Raw genomic sequence first — 17384 nt, forward strand, 5'->3', positions numbered from 1 at the left:
AAGTTTGTTTTTTCTCACTCTCCTTCCTTATGGTGACAGCAGATGAATGAGAAATTGGAAAAATCTGCTTTGGTATCAGCAGGTAATTAAACTGAAAATCAAAGCCAAGGGGACAATAAAGATTTCTGAACACTGAAAAAACTTTTTTTCGCTGTAAGTGGGAAGGGAGAGGAAAAGAATAAAGAGTAAGATTTGGCTGGAGGAGACTGCTTGGAATTTAAAAGAATCAAAAGTTAAATTGTAACAAGACTTCTAAAAGATACATTTAAATTGGAACTTTGTAACTGAATTGTAACCCCAGGAAGAGAAAGTGAAAAAAGAGGAAAGTGTTAAATGAAACAGCTTGTGTGTATTTGGACTGCTTGGTGACTTTGGGACTTTGGGAAATTATATTTCAATGATTAAAAATACTTGGGTGGTTGTTTAAAAATTTTTTACAATGGCATCACTTGTGGATGAACTGAAAATGGAATTTAAAAAATATAAAGAAGAGGGACAAGAAGGGAAGGGCTCCTTTGGCTCCGTTTTTCATTTTTTAGAAATGGCGATCTCTACTTATGAGAAACTACAAGAACAAGAAGATTGGGACAAAGAAGAAGCCATTTTTAATGAACAAGTAACTTTATCTGGGGAAGAAAGGGGAAAGAGGGAAAAGAGAATGGGGAATTTAAGATCTAAAAAAACAACCAAAGAAGGGAAAAATAAGGTGAAAAGTGGATATAATGTCAGAAAGCAACAGAAAAGAGGAATACAGAAGAGGGAAATGGAGATGGAGAGACAAGGGGGTAAAAAGAGCAGAGTGAAGAAGCAAGGGAGGAAGGAAGAGAAGAGAAGCTACAAAGGTTTGAAACAAGATGTAAAGAAACAGGATTTATTTAGAGATAACGGGTAAAAATATAACTGAAAAAGAGATTCTGCAAAGGTACATAAGGCTGTATTGTTGTATTTGTATTAGAAATAATGTTAGAAAATCGGAACAACATATGATTATAAAATGGGATAAAATATTCAATGTAATTTAGTGAAACTTTTTCTTTTTTGAACAAAATAAATGAAATGAAATATGAGAGAATTGAATTAAGAAGGAATGGGAACATTTTAATTACATAATGTTTTAAAATATAAGTGAAATGATAAGGGTTCCCATAGAAGCATGATACCTATTTGAAAAGGAATGTGTAAAGTGTTTAAGATTTAAATGAACATTAATTTTAACGATAGAGTTCAATTGGTATGGATTGTTGTTTTAATTATATTATATATTTATAATTTTTTCTTTTCTTAAAATATAGTGTGTAGCTTTAGAATGTACTACGTAGAATCCGAATGAAAGTTATGTATTATATTAAGTGTTAAATTTAGGGGAAAGATATAAAGGCGTCATACTCCAATCAGTGATTACAGGAGAAATTTTGTGTTAATGAGAAAAGATAATAGACAGTTGAAACAGGACAGACAAAGGATATAAGTATAATGATTTAAATTGAGATGAAATAAATAAAGTAGAATTAAGAGAGTGAAAAGAGGGGAGAAGCTATATAGAAAATGTAGAATGGTAATAAGATTTGGAATGGTTTATAAAAGTGAGCATGAACTTGAATTTGCGTCTGTACGAAGAGATGTAACCCGGGATCAAGCTGCTTTCAAAAAAGATGTTTTATGTTTTCATGTTTTGTGTTTGGTTTGTATGTTTGTTTTTTTAAAAATTAATAAAATTTTTGGGGGGAAAAAGAAAGAAAGAAATATCTGGATTATGGGGGCTTTAAAACCCATAGCCACTTGGTCTTCCCATACTTTTGACAGACTATATTCTCCATCATTTCAGTTACTATGCTGGGAAAGAATCTTGACAATATAACCTGGTCAGTCAAGAGAAGAGACGTATACCTGGGTATCATCAAAATACTGATCTTGTGTTGTCAGATTATCTCACCCAGCAGCTTCACATGGATGTTAAATAGGAGCGAGGAGAGTGTAGAACCCCACTCAAAAGCAGGAGCCTTGGGGTTGACCTATTGTCTCCTCTGCCACCAACCACTGGTTGCAACTGGCCTAAGACAAAGGAGGAGAACCACTGTAATACCATGCTTCCCATTCTCAAGAAGGCACTTTTGCAACTGTCTGTTTTTTTCCAACAGTTGGTACTATGGCTGCCTGTTGCTGAGGTAACAGGACTGTGTGGAAAAGGTTCTGGACATTGTGTATAGAATAGATAGGCATCAGGAACAAGATACTGATGCTTTTTTGAGACCAGAGTAATAGTTGTCTTGAGTGCAGGCACTGAGAGTTGGATTTTCTCACCAAAAGCAGGACATATCAAGTTATTTAGTGGTTATTCATGAAAAACAATTTTGTCTTGGTTACAAATAAGCCACTATAAAACCATAAAGAATGGAAAAGTTGGTGCTGTGAGCTGATTTTCAGCAGACACAAAGCCTTCACATAAAAGCCCAGTTTCTTTGTATTAATTCTAAACTGTATTAAAATTCCTAAAGACTGCTTATGCCAATTTTACTTTTGTTTCAAGCCTCATAAAGTTTGTCCCTCTACCAAAAGGAAGTGTCTTATATCCTTTTATTATCTCCTAAGATAAAACTAGTTTTCCCTTTTTTTTCTTTTGCTGCTGGTATTTTCCACAAGTTTAAAACAATCTAGTACCTTCTTTCGATTTTATTTTGCTGCTTTCATAAGTACTTGTATTGTTCAGTACATCACAGAAAACGTCTGGTTGTTTGTACTGTTTGTACATATCTTGCCCTCCATATTGTTTACCCAGTGGTATTCATGCCTGCTGGCACATCTCAACCATTTTGTTCTATGGAATGAAGACGGGACATACAGATGATGTATTGGTGTTTTACAATGGGGCTCCTAGAGCCAGCTTTTATATTAACTGCTAAAACAAAGGGCTGTTTCATATGCTGTCAAGACTCATCAGATTTCGCAATGCGAAGCAGGAGTTTTCTTTGCAAGGCTTCAAAAGTGTATTTCATCCAAAGCAAATAAAACTCTAACTTGGAAGTGCAGGGGGTGGGAGTGGATGTTGGTTGGTTACAGAAGAATGTGTCCAAAAATTCATCTGACTTGGTATTAAGCCTTGGCAGTACTGGGCTCTCCCAGTGCAAAATTCAGAGAAGCAGCCAAATACAGGAATTCCATAATTTATTCATGGAAAACGGGAGAGTGGTAGTACTGCTTAGGAGAATAGCAGAGCTGCGGGTTTGTTTGTTTTGTTTCCCCCTTTAAAAAAAGTCACCTTGGAAAAAGTTAAAGCATTGCTGCTGGAGGCAGCTCCAAAATGTAATAAAGCCACATGGCTAAATAACTAAGTAGCTTATAAGAGCCACCGGACTTCATACAGCAACAGAAAACCTTTCATTTTGTTACAGCATGGAGGTTTGTGCATAAATGCCTTTGTGCAAAAATCCAGGGAATACCTGATAGTGTGATGACACCCTGAAATGCCCGCTGCCTCCTATTCTTATGGCATCTTTATCTCTTACTATTTTCAAGAAAACATTAAACCAAAGGGGTTACTGAAGCAAAAAAACAGCATTACTGAAACTGCAAGAATGGTACTGGTAACCTTATTATTCCAATGCAAAGGGCAGTTACCTGCATTCAGAGCTTCTAATAGAATGCCTTTCCTATTCTTTACCTGCCCGTGAAAACATCTGTAGAAAGGCAGAGAGTTTTGAAAATTTGGTCTGTTTATGAAATTCTTTCTCATGGGGTTCCCAGTTATGTTACTTATTTACATTAAACAAATATTATTTTCCCCTCTCTCTTTTTCTAACTCTGACTTTAAAAAGCTTTGTAATCTTGAGTGTCAACATTTAACTGCCAGTTTCTATTTGTTTCTGTGTGATGCATTTGTTTTTGTACAATATTATATGGTTTCATTACTGCAAACTGACCAGGAATAAGTTGGCAAAAGTCTTTTGTTAAATGTTTGGAAGATTTATTCTGACTTGACAGTTCAGGAGAAGTTATCTAGAAGATAAGCAGTTTATATTAATGACCCTCAACTTGTGCTTGTTTCTTGGTAACTTTATGTGGGCAGGTTGATGTCATTTTCTTGGCAACAATATGCAAAGTTTGCTGAACAGTTTAAGTATGTTTTTTTTAAAAAAGTCCCAGCTTTGTCTAAAGCCCTAAGATTTCCTAATGATTCCCTACTAAAATATTAACCAGAGCAATCCTGCTTAATTTTGAGGGCCTATGATGCCCTCCCCCCAAACTGTTCAGTTGTCTGATTCTCAGAGATGCCTGGCCAAATCCCTGCAGTTTTCTTGGCAAGATTTTTCAGAAGTGGTTTGTCATTGTCTCCTTTCTAGGACTGAGAGAAAGTGACTGGCCCAAGGTCACCCAGCTGGCTTTGTGCCCAATGCCGCACTACATCTCACAATCTCTCTGTTTCTAGCCTGGTGCACTATACCAAACTGGCTATTGGGATGGTAGCAGTAGCATGCAAATTCTAGGCACACAGTAGAAAAGCAATCCATAATGAGAATTGCAAAGTAAATTATGTAGGTAATTCAGAGATGTTTGCAAGGATTTACAGATGGAATGCTAACAAAGAAGATAGCTGCTGGACAGTTTCATCGTGACTGTTTATGGAAAATTCAGATATAGAGGAAAGGAGCCTGAGCAGAGGTTGCTGTGGTATTTTACTGTGAAAAAGTTGTACAACTGGTGTCTTTGTGTGTGAGCTAGGCTTTCAATAATAAATATGACTCTGTCTAACTATATGGAATGCGTGTCTTTGGACCCAGCAGTAGCACTGAGAGACAAGCATAGCAATAGGCATTTTAATAGGAAGATTGGGAGCATTTGTAACATGTAACTTGTTTAAACTTGTAACTTGATTAAAGACAGAGAGGTCCACTGTGTATTGAGTGTGTGTTTTAATCTGCTGAAAAACCTTCTGATACTGTTGCCAAACATATTGGTGAATCTGATTTATGTGTTAACTCAGATAAATGTCCAAATCGGTTGAGAAAATGTTTAAAGGTGTGGTGAGACTTGCACAGCAACTTGATGTTACATTATGTGTTGGAAAGCTTATCATAGCTTAGATCAGGCTCTCCCTGGGATGGCATGTTTCAGAGGGTGTAGGCAATGCTGCTTCTGGCAGTAATGTAGATTGAAAGCAGACTTGCATAATTTGACTTCTGTTGGGATACACTTGAAAGCAGGAAAAAAATTCTGTTGAGTTTCTCTATGGTCCAGATCCTTCACTGGGCTCAGTTGCCAAAGCAGATGCTATGCTATACATTACATAATTGCACCAAGTGGGTCTTAATGGTTGAAAGACATCACATAATTCTAAATCAAGTATCTTAAAGAAAATAAAATGTTTCGTTGGAAAGTAGGACTATTTAAAAATGAATTAAAACTGTTAACAGTAGGCCCTGCCATTGACCCAAAGGTGTTTTTTCAAGAGGCACCTGGACTTTCTTTGAAGATGATTTGCTTCTCATCCAAGAAGCTTCTTCAGTTCTGACTGAATGGTGGGGAATGGAAGGGTTTATATACCCTGCAGTCATCTGGTCATTGGCACTCTTTGCGAGTGGTTGAGGACACTTGGAGGTTTATCTGTGCCCTCAGGGTCACCTGAATATTGCAAATGAGCCAGGAACCTTTATACAACTTTGCTGAAGGGACTGTATCATAAACAGGATATAGGTGGTGTCATATTCCCCCCCTTTGATGAGAGAGGGCAATTCAATTTTAATGTAGATGGCCCCTTTGACTCTTCTTTCAAACCAGTGGTCCTCTCTGTCCAGATTGTGGACTTTGTTGTCTTCAAAAATGTGGCCTTTGTCTTTCAAATGCAGATGGACTGCTGAATGTTTTCCTGATGGGTTTTATTCTCCTATGTTATTCTCCAATGTACAGATCTCATTGCACTATACTGGTCTCACTGCACTACACTGCAGCTTCTTGGATGAGAAGCAAAACATCTTCAAGGAAAAACAAAGGAATTCCAGTTGCCTTTGAAAAATGCTCCTTTGGGATAACTGTGACCTGAATGATTGAGAATCTCCATAGACATTTGCTTTATGAAAAGAATTTAGGCTCTTTTTGTACATACTTCTGTTTAAAAAGAACACGAAGAACAACTTTACATAGGAAATATTCCAAATATTTGTAAGAGTCCAAATATGCAAGAGAGGGCAATTAGCTACCTATAATTCCATGTCATTGCAACAGTGCTTGTCACAAATACCTAGTTTATTGAGAATGTATGCTCTGCATTTTTGCTCCATTTGAGTATAAGGTATTGACATTCATAGATGGTTCTTACATTTACATAAATATCTTTTGTTTAAGATTTCTTATAGTGGTTCATAAGTATCCATATTAAGTCAATCCCTATAAGGAAAGGTAAAATTCTAATAAAGGACAATATTTGTAGCTCAGGGTTGACATGACATACAGCAGACTGAGCATTATACAACAAACTAGAATATGGTCTAGAAATTATAATTTCTGTTGAAATGATGCTGTGAAACTAGTATTTATCTCTATTAAATTTCCATATGTTATTTCCAGCTTACTTCTTTAACTTCTTATTTCTTTAAAAATATATTTTGGATGTTGCTTCTTTTAGAATATATTTACACAGTTTTATATTTTCAGATCTGATAAGCTTATATTCTACGTTCCCTTGATGAGTAGCCAATTCAACATCAAATTCTATTTAACTTCTTTCTCCAGTTTGATGAGAAACCTTTGATGAATACTGTTCAAGACATTTTTTTTTCAATTAGCTTTGGGCTTCATTACTTTCATACAACTTATTCTTAATTTGTCTGCTCAAATCAAAATGCTTTGAAGTATTTTGTTAAATACTTTCTTGAGATCAAACATCCTCATCATTCCCTCAATGTATTAATGGAGTTATCTACTTAAAAATGAGACAAAGATAGTCTTGCAGTTCTTGACAATTGCATACTGAAGACTGATCATTAGTAGCTACCAGAAGGGTGCTCAAGATTGGCAACTTGGAGGATAAAGACTCACTGGTTTGAGATAGCTTGCTATACAAGATGAATGAAAGAAGCAATTCCTATCTTGTTTGACTGTTGGTGTGATGTTGGTGTGCACATCAAAGTGGTGGGGCTTGCATGATGACATTCCATCGTGTGTCTGCAAAGAGGGGTCAACAATGTCAAAATAGTAGGACCAAGTGACTGGGTGATCAAAACCCTGCCTCTTTGTACATGTGTGCAAAGTGTATGCCATATATTAAGAAGAAACAGAAGTATTGATTGTCCAGTCATTTCTATATTGTTGATATCCCTGTATGGGATGACTCTTCACTGTCCCACATCTTGCCAGTGTTGATACTCTTCAACAACACAAGATGCTCTAACCATCTACATGAAAGTGCCTTAAAATCATTATATTATTTGCTTCTCAGATACTGATGTCAAACTGAAAACATACATGCACAGAGTCCTCAAGGTAGCTAAGAACATTAATTATTACAGTACTATATTTATAGTACATGCAAAAGCAGTGAAAAATTCTAGCAGTACAATGCTTATTTGGGTTGTGTTTTCTTTTGAGGGACCAAATGAAACTTGTGACACTTTATTCTACTTGGCTTTGTTTTTCTTAAATGCACAGTCATGAGCTTTGTTGGAGCAGGCTGTACAGAAAGTCCCACAAAATGGACAATGAAATATATTATCCCACACCGGCATCTCAGCATAATAGCCACCAAATGCTTAAAGAGCTCCTTGTTTGCTTCATTCTGTGTCTCTAATTTCCTTTCCTATTCAAATTTAGTTTATATTCCTAGTTGAGTGATGATATTCCCCTCTTTAATGAAATTTCAGATTTAAAATACTGCCAAGCAGTCCCTTATTATGGTAATAGCAGTCTTGTAAGAGCATGTCCTGAGGAATCTGGGTTCTAAACTGTCCTTATATCACCATAGTCTTCTAATAGAAAATAAGTGATTAAAATCAAATATATAATCAATATCAAAATAGACTAATGAATTAGAAATCAGCAACAGAAATACAATAGCAACAAACTGTCTTGTGACAGATTTTGGGGTGCGTTGTGATTTACACATTTTACTCAGCTGGACTTGATATCTAGTCATCTTACTAAAATGTTTTTTTTAATTTTCAGGAATTTGTTTAAAAAATAAATTGTACGCCCTTCATGATCTTAATCAAAAACATATTTCAAATCAACATTTCAGAATGACCATATCATGCTCCATATTTTCATTAATGTGGCAAACGTAGGAGCAATCAGCACTTGCAAGATAAATAGATAAATAAAACCTCTGCCTAAATCTTAGCTGTTATAAAGGGGAAAGAAAAACAGATAGACCCACCCACTTTTTCCTCTGGCATTGTCTACTGCTTGTTTTGGCCCTGGCAAGCAACTTAGTCGATAATTCTTGTGGAATTGGGCCCTGCAACAGAGGGAAACTTGCCCAACCTTAGTCTACATGATGAATTCATGTGCTTTAGAAAGAACCTATTGTTCCCCACAATTCATTTGTGTTCATTTTATCCAATCCTTGGACAGGATCTTATACAGACTAGGCAGGATACCTTTCTTTTGGGATAGAGATAGTAAGCCAAGATCTGTTTTAAAGGAAGAAGTGTATGTTTTGTTTAACAAATAATGGGTGGAGTATGAGCTAGGACACCAGATTTAGCAATAGGGTTGTCCTTATTTGCCTTATTATTTAGACTTAAATATTATTTTATAATCTTGAAATAGTTTGGGGTTTTGTTTAAAATAAGCAGTTTGGAGATCATGTGCATGGTTTTTCTTATCCAAATAAGGATATGGGAATCCCAAAATGTGCGTCTACTTTTTATTTGGTCTGCAGCATTTGCTTTAATGCTAGATTATTATTAATAGCACACTCATGGAATTGCATTTGTGGATGCCTAACACAATTCATGCTAGGGAAAAGAAAACAAAGAATACAAATATTGTAGGAGCCGTGGTGGTACAATGATTAGAATGCAGTATTGCAGCCTAATTCTGCTGACTACTGGCAGTTTGATTCTCACCGGCTCAAGGTTGACTCAGCCTTCTATCCTTCCGAGGTGGGTAAAATGAGGACCCAGATTGTTGGGGCCAATATGTTGATTCTATAAACTTTTTTGAGAGGGCTGTAAAGCGAAGTGGTATATAAGTCTAAACGCTTATTGCTATTGCTATTTGGAAGCAAGATACAGATTAAATGCCGAACGAGATACAAGCAGGTCCAAGCTTCTGCATTATTCTGTTTAAAGAAAGAAAATACGTATGGGAATCATCATTGCAGGTGGATCATAGCTCATTAGTAGAATTTACATTGCATGTCTCTGGTCCCAGGTATTTTTTTTTTTTTTTACATGAAACAGGAATCAGGACCTATAGTTCCCAGACGTTGTATTAAATTGTCAGTAATTCCTCACCATTGATCATGATTATGGTCATGGGTATACCTGGGGGTGGTGGTGTTCAATTGATTTGGCCCATAAAAATAATCCAGTCACCTAAGATTTAAAGAGATCATCCAGTGAATGCATTTGGATGAGAAGAGGTCTTTCAGATTTGTGCAACCATTTCACTCTCACACATACTATATGCCTTTCTCTTTCCTTCAGTCTGCACAGGATTAAGAAAATATTCTCGACATCGGTCAGATAACATTGCTCAATGTTGGTCACAGTTGCATGCCAGCTGGAAGTGACTAAGTACATCAGATGGATAGAACTAGTAAATAACTTAGGGTTCTCCAAGATTTGCAGCTCCTGCTCCAGGAGGTAGCAGTGGAAGCCAGGAGGGCCTTCACATAGATTTATTTTATGTGCAAAGTGTACCATACCTGGTACAGAAGGCTTTACTCACAACCATTCATGCTCTAATCACTTCCCAGTTAGATTACTACAGTATGCTTTACTTGGGGCTCTCCTTGAAGATTATCTGGAAATTACAGCTAGTCCAGAATTTAGCACTGCATACAATTCTCAATGTTCTACGATTTGCACATATGATGCCACTACTATATTACACATGCTTCACTTCTCATAATCTCATATGGGTGCAATTCAGGTTACTGGTTATCAACTTTAAAACCCTGAATCTACCTGAACCAGGAGATTTGTGGGACTACCTCATTTACAGAGTATCTGACCTTGCTACCAAAATGCTCAGTATGGCTGGGTTTACTGTAAGTCTCTTCTCTTAAATGCTGTCATCTCCCAGAACCTTGGAAGACTGTCTTCTCTGAGGTAGCCTTTGCCCTGTGGGATAACCTTCTCCCTGTGATCTGGCAGCCCTCCAATTTCATAGCCTTCTTGTAAAACTTGGTCTTTCCCATAGCATTGGGGTAGAGTGAGGCTGCCACCAAGTGCAGTTGGATGTGGATGTGTGGGAATATATTGCCTTTAAGGCAGGGGTCCCCAACCACCGGTCCGCGGACCGGTACCGGTCCGTGGAACAAGTCCTACCGGGCCGCTGGCTTGCTGGGCGCCGCCATCTTTTTTTTTGATGAAAAAGTGCTTCGGTGAGCTTTTCCGGTAGAAAGCTCACCGGAAGCACTTTTTCATCAAAAAGATGGCGGCGCCAGCGCTCGTGAGCTTTTCCGGTAGAAAGCTCACCGGAAGCACTTTTCATCAAAAAGATGGCGGCGCCCAGCTAATGCCGGTACCGGGCCGCGCCATAAAAAAGGTTGGGGATACCGGGCCGCGGCGTAAAAAAGGTTGGGGATCACTGCTTTAAGGCACTGGCTGTTTTTGTTGTGTGTTTTTTAAAGTTTCATATTTTTATTGTTGCTCTGTAAGCCTCCTGGGGTTATAATATGTAAGATCAGCAACTGCATAAGTGCTTTAAATAAATAAATAAATACATCTATAAATGAGCGAGAGACAATACAGCAATTCCACATGCTTCCCATCATTAGGAACCTGTTTCCTTAACAAACTATATAAAATGAAGATGTTGGTGTTACTGGAAGAATTCAACTTGCATATTTCTTCAGGGATAAAGTTATTGTGTTGTAACAATAAATACCAAGGAAACTTATTTGAAGAAATTGTACACAGTTAAGCAATACTAAACACTTAAATTTACTACTGATCAAGCTTTGGGGATTGTCTAGACGAAAGCCTGTCTCAGCCAGTTAATTTAGGATACTTGATTACAACATGTAAAAGCTTATATCTCTTCTTCCTGTTTTTTTCCAAATACTTTGTTCAGCATATATTTTGCAGGAGACAAAATTTTATATTCATATGATTAATTTGTATAGGCTGTTGATTGATTCATTTTCTACAATTGTATCTTCAGATAATAAGAGGTAATTATATTTTGTATACATGTATTTTTCCCACAAGACCACTGAAGGTAATTTCAAACACATACAGTGTGATTAATTGTATAAAGGAAATTATCAGCAATATTGTGTTATTGAAAAGTTTTAAATCTGAGACAGTATTTAAGAAAAAATGATGCACAAATTAAGAGAAAGACAATTCAGTCTTCAACATTTTTAAGTACATCTAAAATGTACATTTGTCAACAATGCCTTTAAAGTTCTTCAGTTCTGTTCAAACAGTCTTGAGAAAAGATCATTGCATGTTGCCTCACTGTAGGAATTAGTAAATATACCTAGTCTGGAAAAATTACTATGCAAGTGAATTATCATTTGCATTTTTTCATTTTAAATTGTCAGACTTGTTTGCATTTTGTTAACCTTTGGCTCCAAGTTATATACAGGTGAAAGTCGAACAATTAGAATATTGTGCAAAAGTTCATTTATTTCAGTAATGCAACTTAAAAGGTGAACCTAATATATGAGATAGACTCATTACATGCAAAGCAAGATAGTTCAAGCCGTGATGTGTCATAATTGAGATGATTATGGCTTACAGCTCATGAAAACTTCAAATCCACAATCTCAGAAAATTAGAATATTGTGAAAAGGTTCAATATTCTAGGCTCAAAGTGTCCCACTCTAATCAGCTAATTAAGCCATAACACCTGCAAAGGGTTCCTGAGCCTTTAAATGGTCTCTCAGTCAGGTTCAGTAGGAAGCACAATCATGGGTAAGACTGCTGACCTGGCAGTTGTGCAGAAAACCATCACTGACACCCTCCATAAGGAGGGAAAGCCTCAAAAGGTAATTGCAAAAGAAGTTGGATGTCCCAAAGTGCTGTATCAAAGCACATTAATAGAAAGTTACGTGGAAGGGGAAAGTGTGGAAAAAAAGGGTGCACAAGCAGCAGGGATGACCACAGCCTGGAGAGGATTGTCAGGAAAAGGCCATTCAAAGGTGTTGGGGACATTCACAAGGAGTGGACTGAGGCTGGAGTCAGTGCATCAAGAGCCACCACACACAGACGGATCCTGGACATGGGCTTCAAATGTCGTATTCCTCTTGTCAAGCCGCTCCTGAACAACAAACATCAGAAGCATCTTACCTGGGCTAAAGAAAAACAGAACTGGTCTGTTGTCAGTGGTCCAAAGTCCTCTTTTCTGATGAGAGCAACTTTTGCATCTCATTTGGAAACCAAGGACCCAGAATCTGGAGGAAGAATGGAGAGGCACACACTGCAAGTCTAGTGTGAAGTTTCCACAGTCTGTGTTGATTTGGGGAGCCATGTCATCTGCTGGTGTTGGTCCACTGTGCTTCATTAAGTCCAGGGTCAACGCAGCCGTCTACCAGGAGATTTTGGAGCACTTCATGCTTCCTTCTGCAGACGAGCTTTATGGGGATGCTGACTTCATTTTCCAGCAGGACTTGGCACCTGCCCACACTGCCAAAAGCACCAAAACCTGGTTCAATGACCGTGGGATTACTGTGCTTGATTGGCCAGCGAACTCGCCTGACCTGAACCCCATAGAGAATCTATGGGGCATTGCCAAGAGAAAGATGAGAGATATGAGACCAAACAATGCAGAAGAGCTAAAGGCTGCTATTGAAGCATCCTAGTCTTCCATAACACCTCAGCAATGCCACAGGCTGATAGCTTCCATGCCACTCCGCATTGAGGCTGTAATTGCTGCAAAAGGGGCCCAAACCAAGTACTGAGTGCATGTTTATCCTTTTCAGAGGTCTGATATTGTTCTATGTACAATCCTTGTTTTATTGATTGCATATAATATTCTAATTTTCTGAGACTGTGGATCTGGGGTTTTCATGAGCAATTATCATCGCAATTATAACAAATCACGGCTTGAACTATCTTGCTTTGCATGTAATGAGTCTATCTCATATATTAGTTTCACCTTTTAAGTTGCATTACTGAAATAAATGAACTTTTGCACGATATTCTAATTTTTCGAGTTTCACCTGTGTAAGATAAACACAACCATCCCTAAAATGTGCCCATTCATCAGGAATCTGTGTCTATATTTTGTAGATCAGTTGGAAACAGTAAGCAAAATGATAACTAAACACAACTGTTTCCTCCAAACTTTTGTAGTTAGTTATCTTTCTTTAAAATAAAAAGGTCTTAGTTACCAATTTGCATGTCACTGTCAAAATCAGTCTTGAGATGTGAAGGCACTTTTTAGGTTGGCCATGGGGTTCTTATCAGTTGTTCCCTTATTTGGAACTAGAGAACTGCACCCAGTTGTTTTACCACACAGAACTTTTTAGCTTTTGCAAAATGACAGATATCTGTAGTTTTACTTGCATTGCTATCAATAGTTTTACTTGCATTGCTAACAGGAAGCAGTTTTGTTTGTCTGGGAAGCAGTTTTGTTTGTGGCTCTTTGGAGTCACTGTGCCTATATACAATACAAGATGGTAGGAATGGGTTCACACAGCATACTACAACACGACTTGTTTAATGTCTTGATTAAGCCATGATTTGATACAAAATGCCAAGTCACAATGTAACTTTGTACAGAATCATAGATGTATAGGACTGGAAGGAAACATGAAGGTCTTCTCCAACCCGCTGCCCAAGTCCACCCAAGTCCAATCCTCTGCCCAAGGCAGGAGACCTTACACCACCTGGGACAAATGGTATTAGCAATTCTCCCTAGCTTGGTGTTCTTTGCAAATTCGACGAGTTCCCCAACTATCCCCTCATCTAGATAATTTATTATAAGAGTACTGGGACTAAGATAAAAACTTGAAATACCCCACTGCATATTTCCTTCCATGCCGATATAGGACTACATTCTGAGTGTGGTTGGTCGCTCTGCTCAATAGTAATTTGATAACGCTCATGGGTAATGTGTAAAAGGTGTGGATTTTAACTGGCTGAGGATTTCTAGGACTTGAAATCCAGGCATCTTAATCTTCTCAGATGGAGAAACACAGATTTAATGAGTAACGATTCCCTCCGCTCCAGAGAAATCAGAATCATTGTTCATAGCATAAACAAGGCTTTGATCAGATGATCTGATATTAAGAAACTGGGGAAGGAAAGGTATCTGGCCATTAATCAAAAGCCATCGGCCCCTTGATTGCACCCGACTCTATACATTAATGTACGCGTGGCAGTGATAGTTTTTTCGACTCTCCAAATTCTTCCGTTCGCACCAAAACCGCAGAATTCGCCATGATCTGGATGAGAGCATCTGCAAAATTCCGCTTCCCCAGGAAAGGCGACGAGGAGGGAGGAGCCAAGGCCCCGCCTCGCCCATTCGCGTAGCTTTCGCGTTGCACGAACTGGGGGCTTTCTGTGTCAGCGAGCGAGCAAAAAAAAAAAAAAAAAAAGCACGCATCTAAGCGGCGGGCGAGTTCGGTGGAGGCGACCCCGGTTCTTGGGCTGGGCTTCTCTTCGGCGAGCCGGTTGGCACGGACGGCTGACTGCGTTGCCTCGGCGACCTTTGGTTTGCGAAGCTGTATTTTAAGGATGGGTAGAGAGTGAAGCAGGAGCGGCCACGCCAGTTATCCGGATGACCCGAGTCAGGATGATATTAACGCGTAAGTATCGTCGTCACCAAGTCCCACGTTCACTTTAAGTCGCCTTCATCCCGCCGGTCAGGGCGAGGTTGGGCTATAAAAGGCTTGTGAGCGTGGCTGGAGAACCGGACACCCGCTTTAAAGTGAAGGGGTGGAAAAATGGAGCGCGGTCAGAACTGTCGGAATTGCGCTGCGCCTCAACTAGTTGGGCGATTCTTGAGCCAAGCGAAGTGAAGCGAAGAAGGGGAGGCTGGCGGTGGTGTCAGGATGAAAAACATGACAAGAGAACGTCCCAAAAGTGCTTTCAAAAGCAACTGGACTTTCTGGTTTTTTCTTTGAAGTCGTTTCGCTTCTCATTCGAGAAGCTTCTTCAGCTCTGACTGGATGGTGAGGAGTGGAAGGATTTATACACCTTGCAGACATCTGGTAAGAACTGCAGAGGCTTCTTGAATAAGAAGTGAAATGTCTTCAAAGAAAAAAAAACAGTTGCCTCTTGAAAAAAAGCACCTTTGGCACAACCTTGACAGAGAATGATGGCAGAGAATCTCCACTAACAGGAGAACATGTGACTTCTTATGGCTTTGGGCTTGGCTACTGATGGATCCCTCCAAGGGAAAGAGGGGAGCAGGTTTCCTTGTGGAGAGGATCAGCCACACTTTGGATTCCCAAAGTTTGTGTCATTTCCTGAGGCTGAACCCTTGTACAGAATCTTATTGCTGAATAGCTTTGTTCGATTGGAGCTGTGTTGCAATTCAGTGATGCATCTCTGGATTGCAAGGTCGTCTGGTAGGAAAGGAAATAGAGATTAAAAAAGAAATGCAAGAGGCACAGTCCCATACATACTTTACATTCCATCCTTGTGGATCGTTTCTGAATATTCCTGAAGTGAATCCTTGACTGTTACTCCTTCGGCTAACCTTTCCTGACCTCAGGCTTGTGGTATGTGAGAATGTAGGCATCGTTCTTTAAAATTAAAATTTGACATTATTATATCCTTAAAGAGCCATGGCTGAGTTTAAGTGGGGGGGGATAAGAGCAGTTCTTTAGTATGTAAAATTAGCTTGGTTCTTTTATGCAACTGAGCCTGTTGAGGAAAGATATATGGAAAATATTTCTATACTGTTCTGTGCAGTTACTTAAGTTTCATTCTTTCTCAATCCATATAACTAAGAGATATCGAGAATTCCATGGGGGTGGAAGGAAGATTACAATCTGCCTCTAAAAGCTATATTATTAGAAGAAGCTTCTGCTATTTTTAAAAGTATATAAAATCAGAATAAAGGAGATAAAACTGCATCTCTTTCTGAGTTTAGTTATGCATGAGAGAGATATTCGTGCACATGAACACACACACATGCACACATTTTCAATAGCTATCTGCTTAATTACTTTTGCAGTTTTTCGTCTTACATACTGCATGAAAACAATGCTATTCTGGTATTACAGGGCTCTTGTATATAGAGTTTTATTGTTTGGATGTCTGTTAGGCAAACTCTGAGCCATAATATGATCCATGTTAATCTTATTTATTTCCCACCCTTCTGTCCTTGTCAGCAGTCTTAAAACAGAAGGTTGTCCAAAAAGTTTGTCAATGCAGTTGCTGATGAGCCATAGCTACTACTGGTACTAGGGGGATTGCGAATTCCAGTGCTTGGCATTTGTCTAATACAACACTTGTTGACTATTGTTCTGGAGCAGGCCATCCTGGGACATAATGGTGGGGGGAAAACATTGGGGTTAAGATTTTAAGGACAAAAGGAACAATAGGCAAAAAGTTAATGGTTTGGCTTTTATGACAGCTGTAAATCCTGCAAACATTGTTGAATACTGTCAGCTTTTTTATTTTGCTGCTCTAATAGGACTATTCCAGGTAAAAGGAAGAACCACAGTCAACATGTGTCAGGACAAATATAGTAGAGGAAAAGATATTTTTTACTGGAGAATAGAAGGGAAACTTACCAAATTTGCGTATAATACTATGCTGCCAGGAATAGCTAACACCCTAGATGATAGGCTCAAGATCCAGATGGATGTTGACAGATTTAAACACTGGGCCCTATTTAACAAAATGAAATTCAATGTAGAGAAAAAGTAGTTTCTTACACTTAGGCAACCCCCCCAAAAAAAAAAGTACATATACAGACTGGGTGAAACCAGGCTTAATAGCAGTAACTGTGACAGGGATCTTGGAGTCTTAGTGGACAACCAGTTAAATATGAGCTAGTAGTGTGCGGCGGCAGCCAAAAAAGCCAATGCAATCCTAAATTGCATTAACAGAGGGATATAGTCAAGATCAAGTGAAGTACTAATACCACTCTATAAAGCCTTAGTAAAATCACACCTAGACTACTGCATCCAGTTTTGGTCACCACACTATAAAAAGATGCTGAGACTCTAGAAGATAAGATAAGATAAATTTATTGTCATTGTACTCAGAACCTAGAAAAAGTGCAGAGAGGAGCAACCAAGATGGTTAGGGGACTGGAGA

The 17384-nt window shown here is 38.5% G+C and overlaps 1 protein-coding gene across 3 annotated transcripts in view; it reads left to right on the forward strand.

Moving 5' to 3' along the window:
* LOC113426258 (rho GTPase-activating protein 7-like) overlaps positions 1-17384 on the forward strand; it is a 100925-nt gene that overhangs the window by 40037 nt on the left and 43504 nt on the right. The window contains exon 1 of one of the 3 annotated variants that reach the window (XM_026688627.2): positions 14633-14917. The exons of 1 other annotated variant lie outside the window; for it this stretch is intronic. In XM_026688627.2, coding sequence (XP_026544412.2) covers positions 14890-14917 — 28 coding nt within the window. In that variant the 5' untranslated portion in view covers positions 14633-14889. Of the gene's footprint in view, positions 1-14632; positions 14918-15731; positions 15836-17384 lie in introns of those variants that run through there. One more of the 3 variants, XM_026688635.2, reaches the window with a different exon arrangement.

The sequence above is a fragment of the Notechis scutatus genome, chromosome 2, assembly GCF_049901735.1.
Source record: "Notechis scutatus isolate UNSWTSFEM ecotype Mainland chromosome 2, rNotScu1.2, whole genome shotgun sequence".
NCBI classification, from domain to species: Eukaryota; Metazoa; Chordata; class Lepidosauria; order Squamata; family Elapidae; genus Notechis; species Notechis scutatus.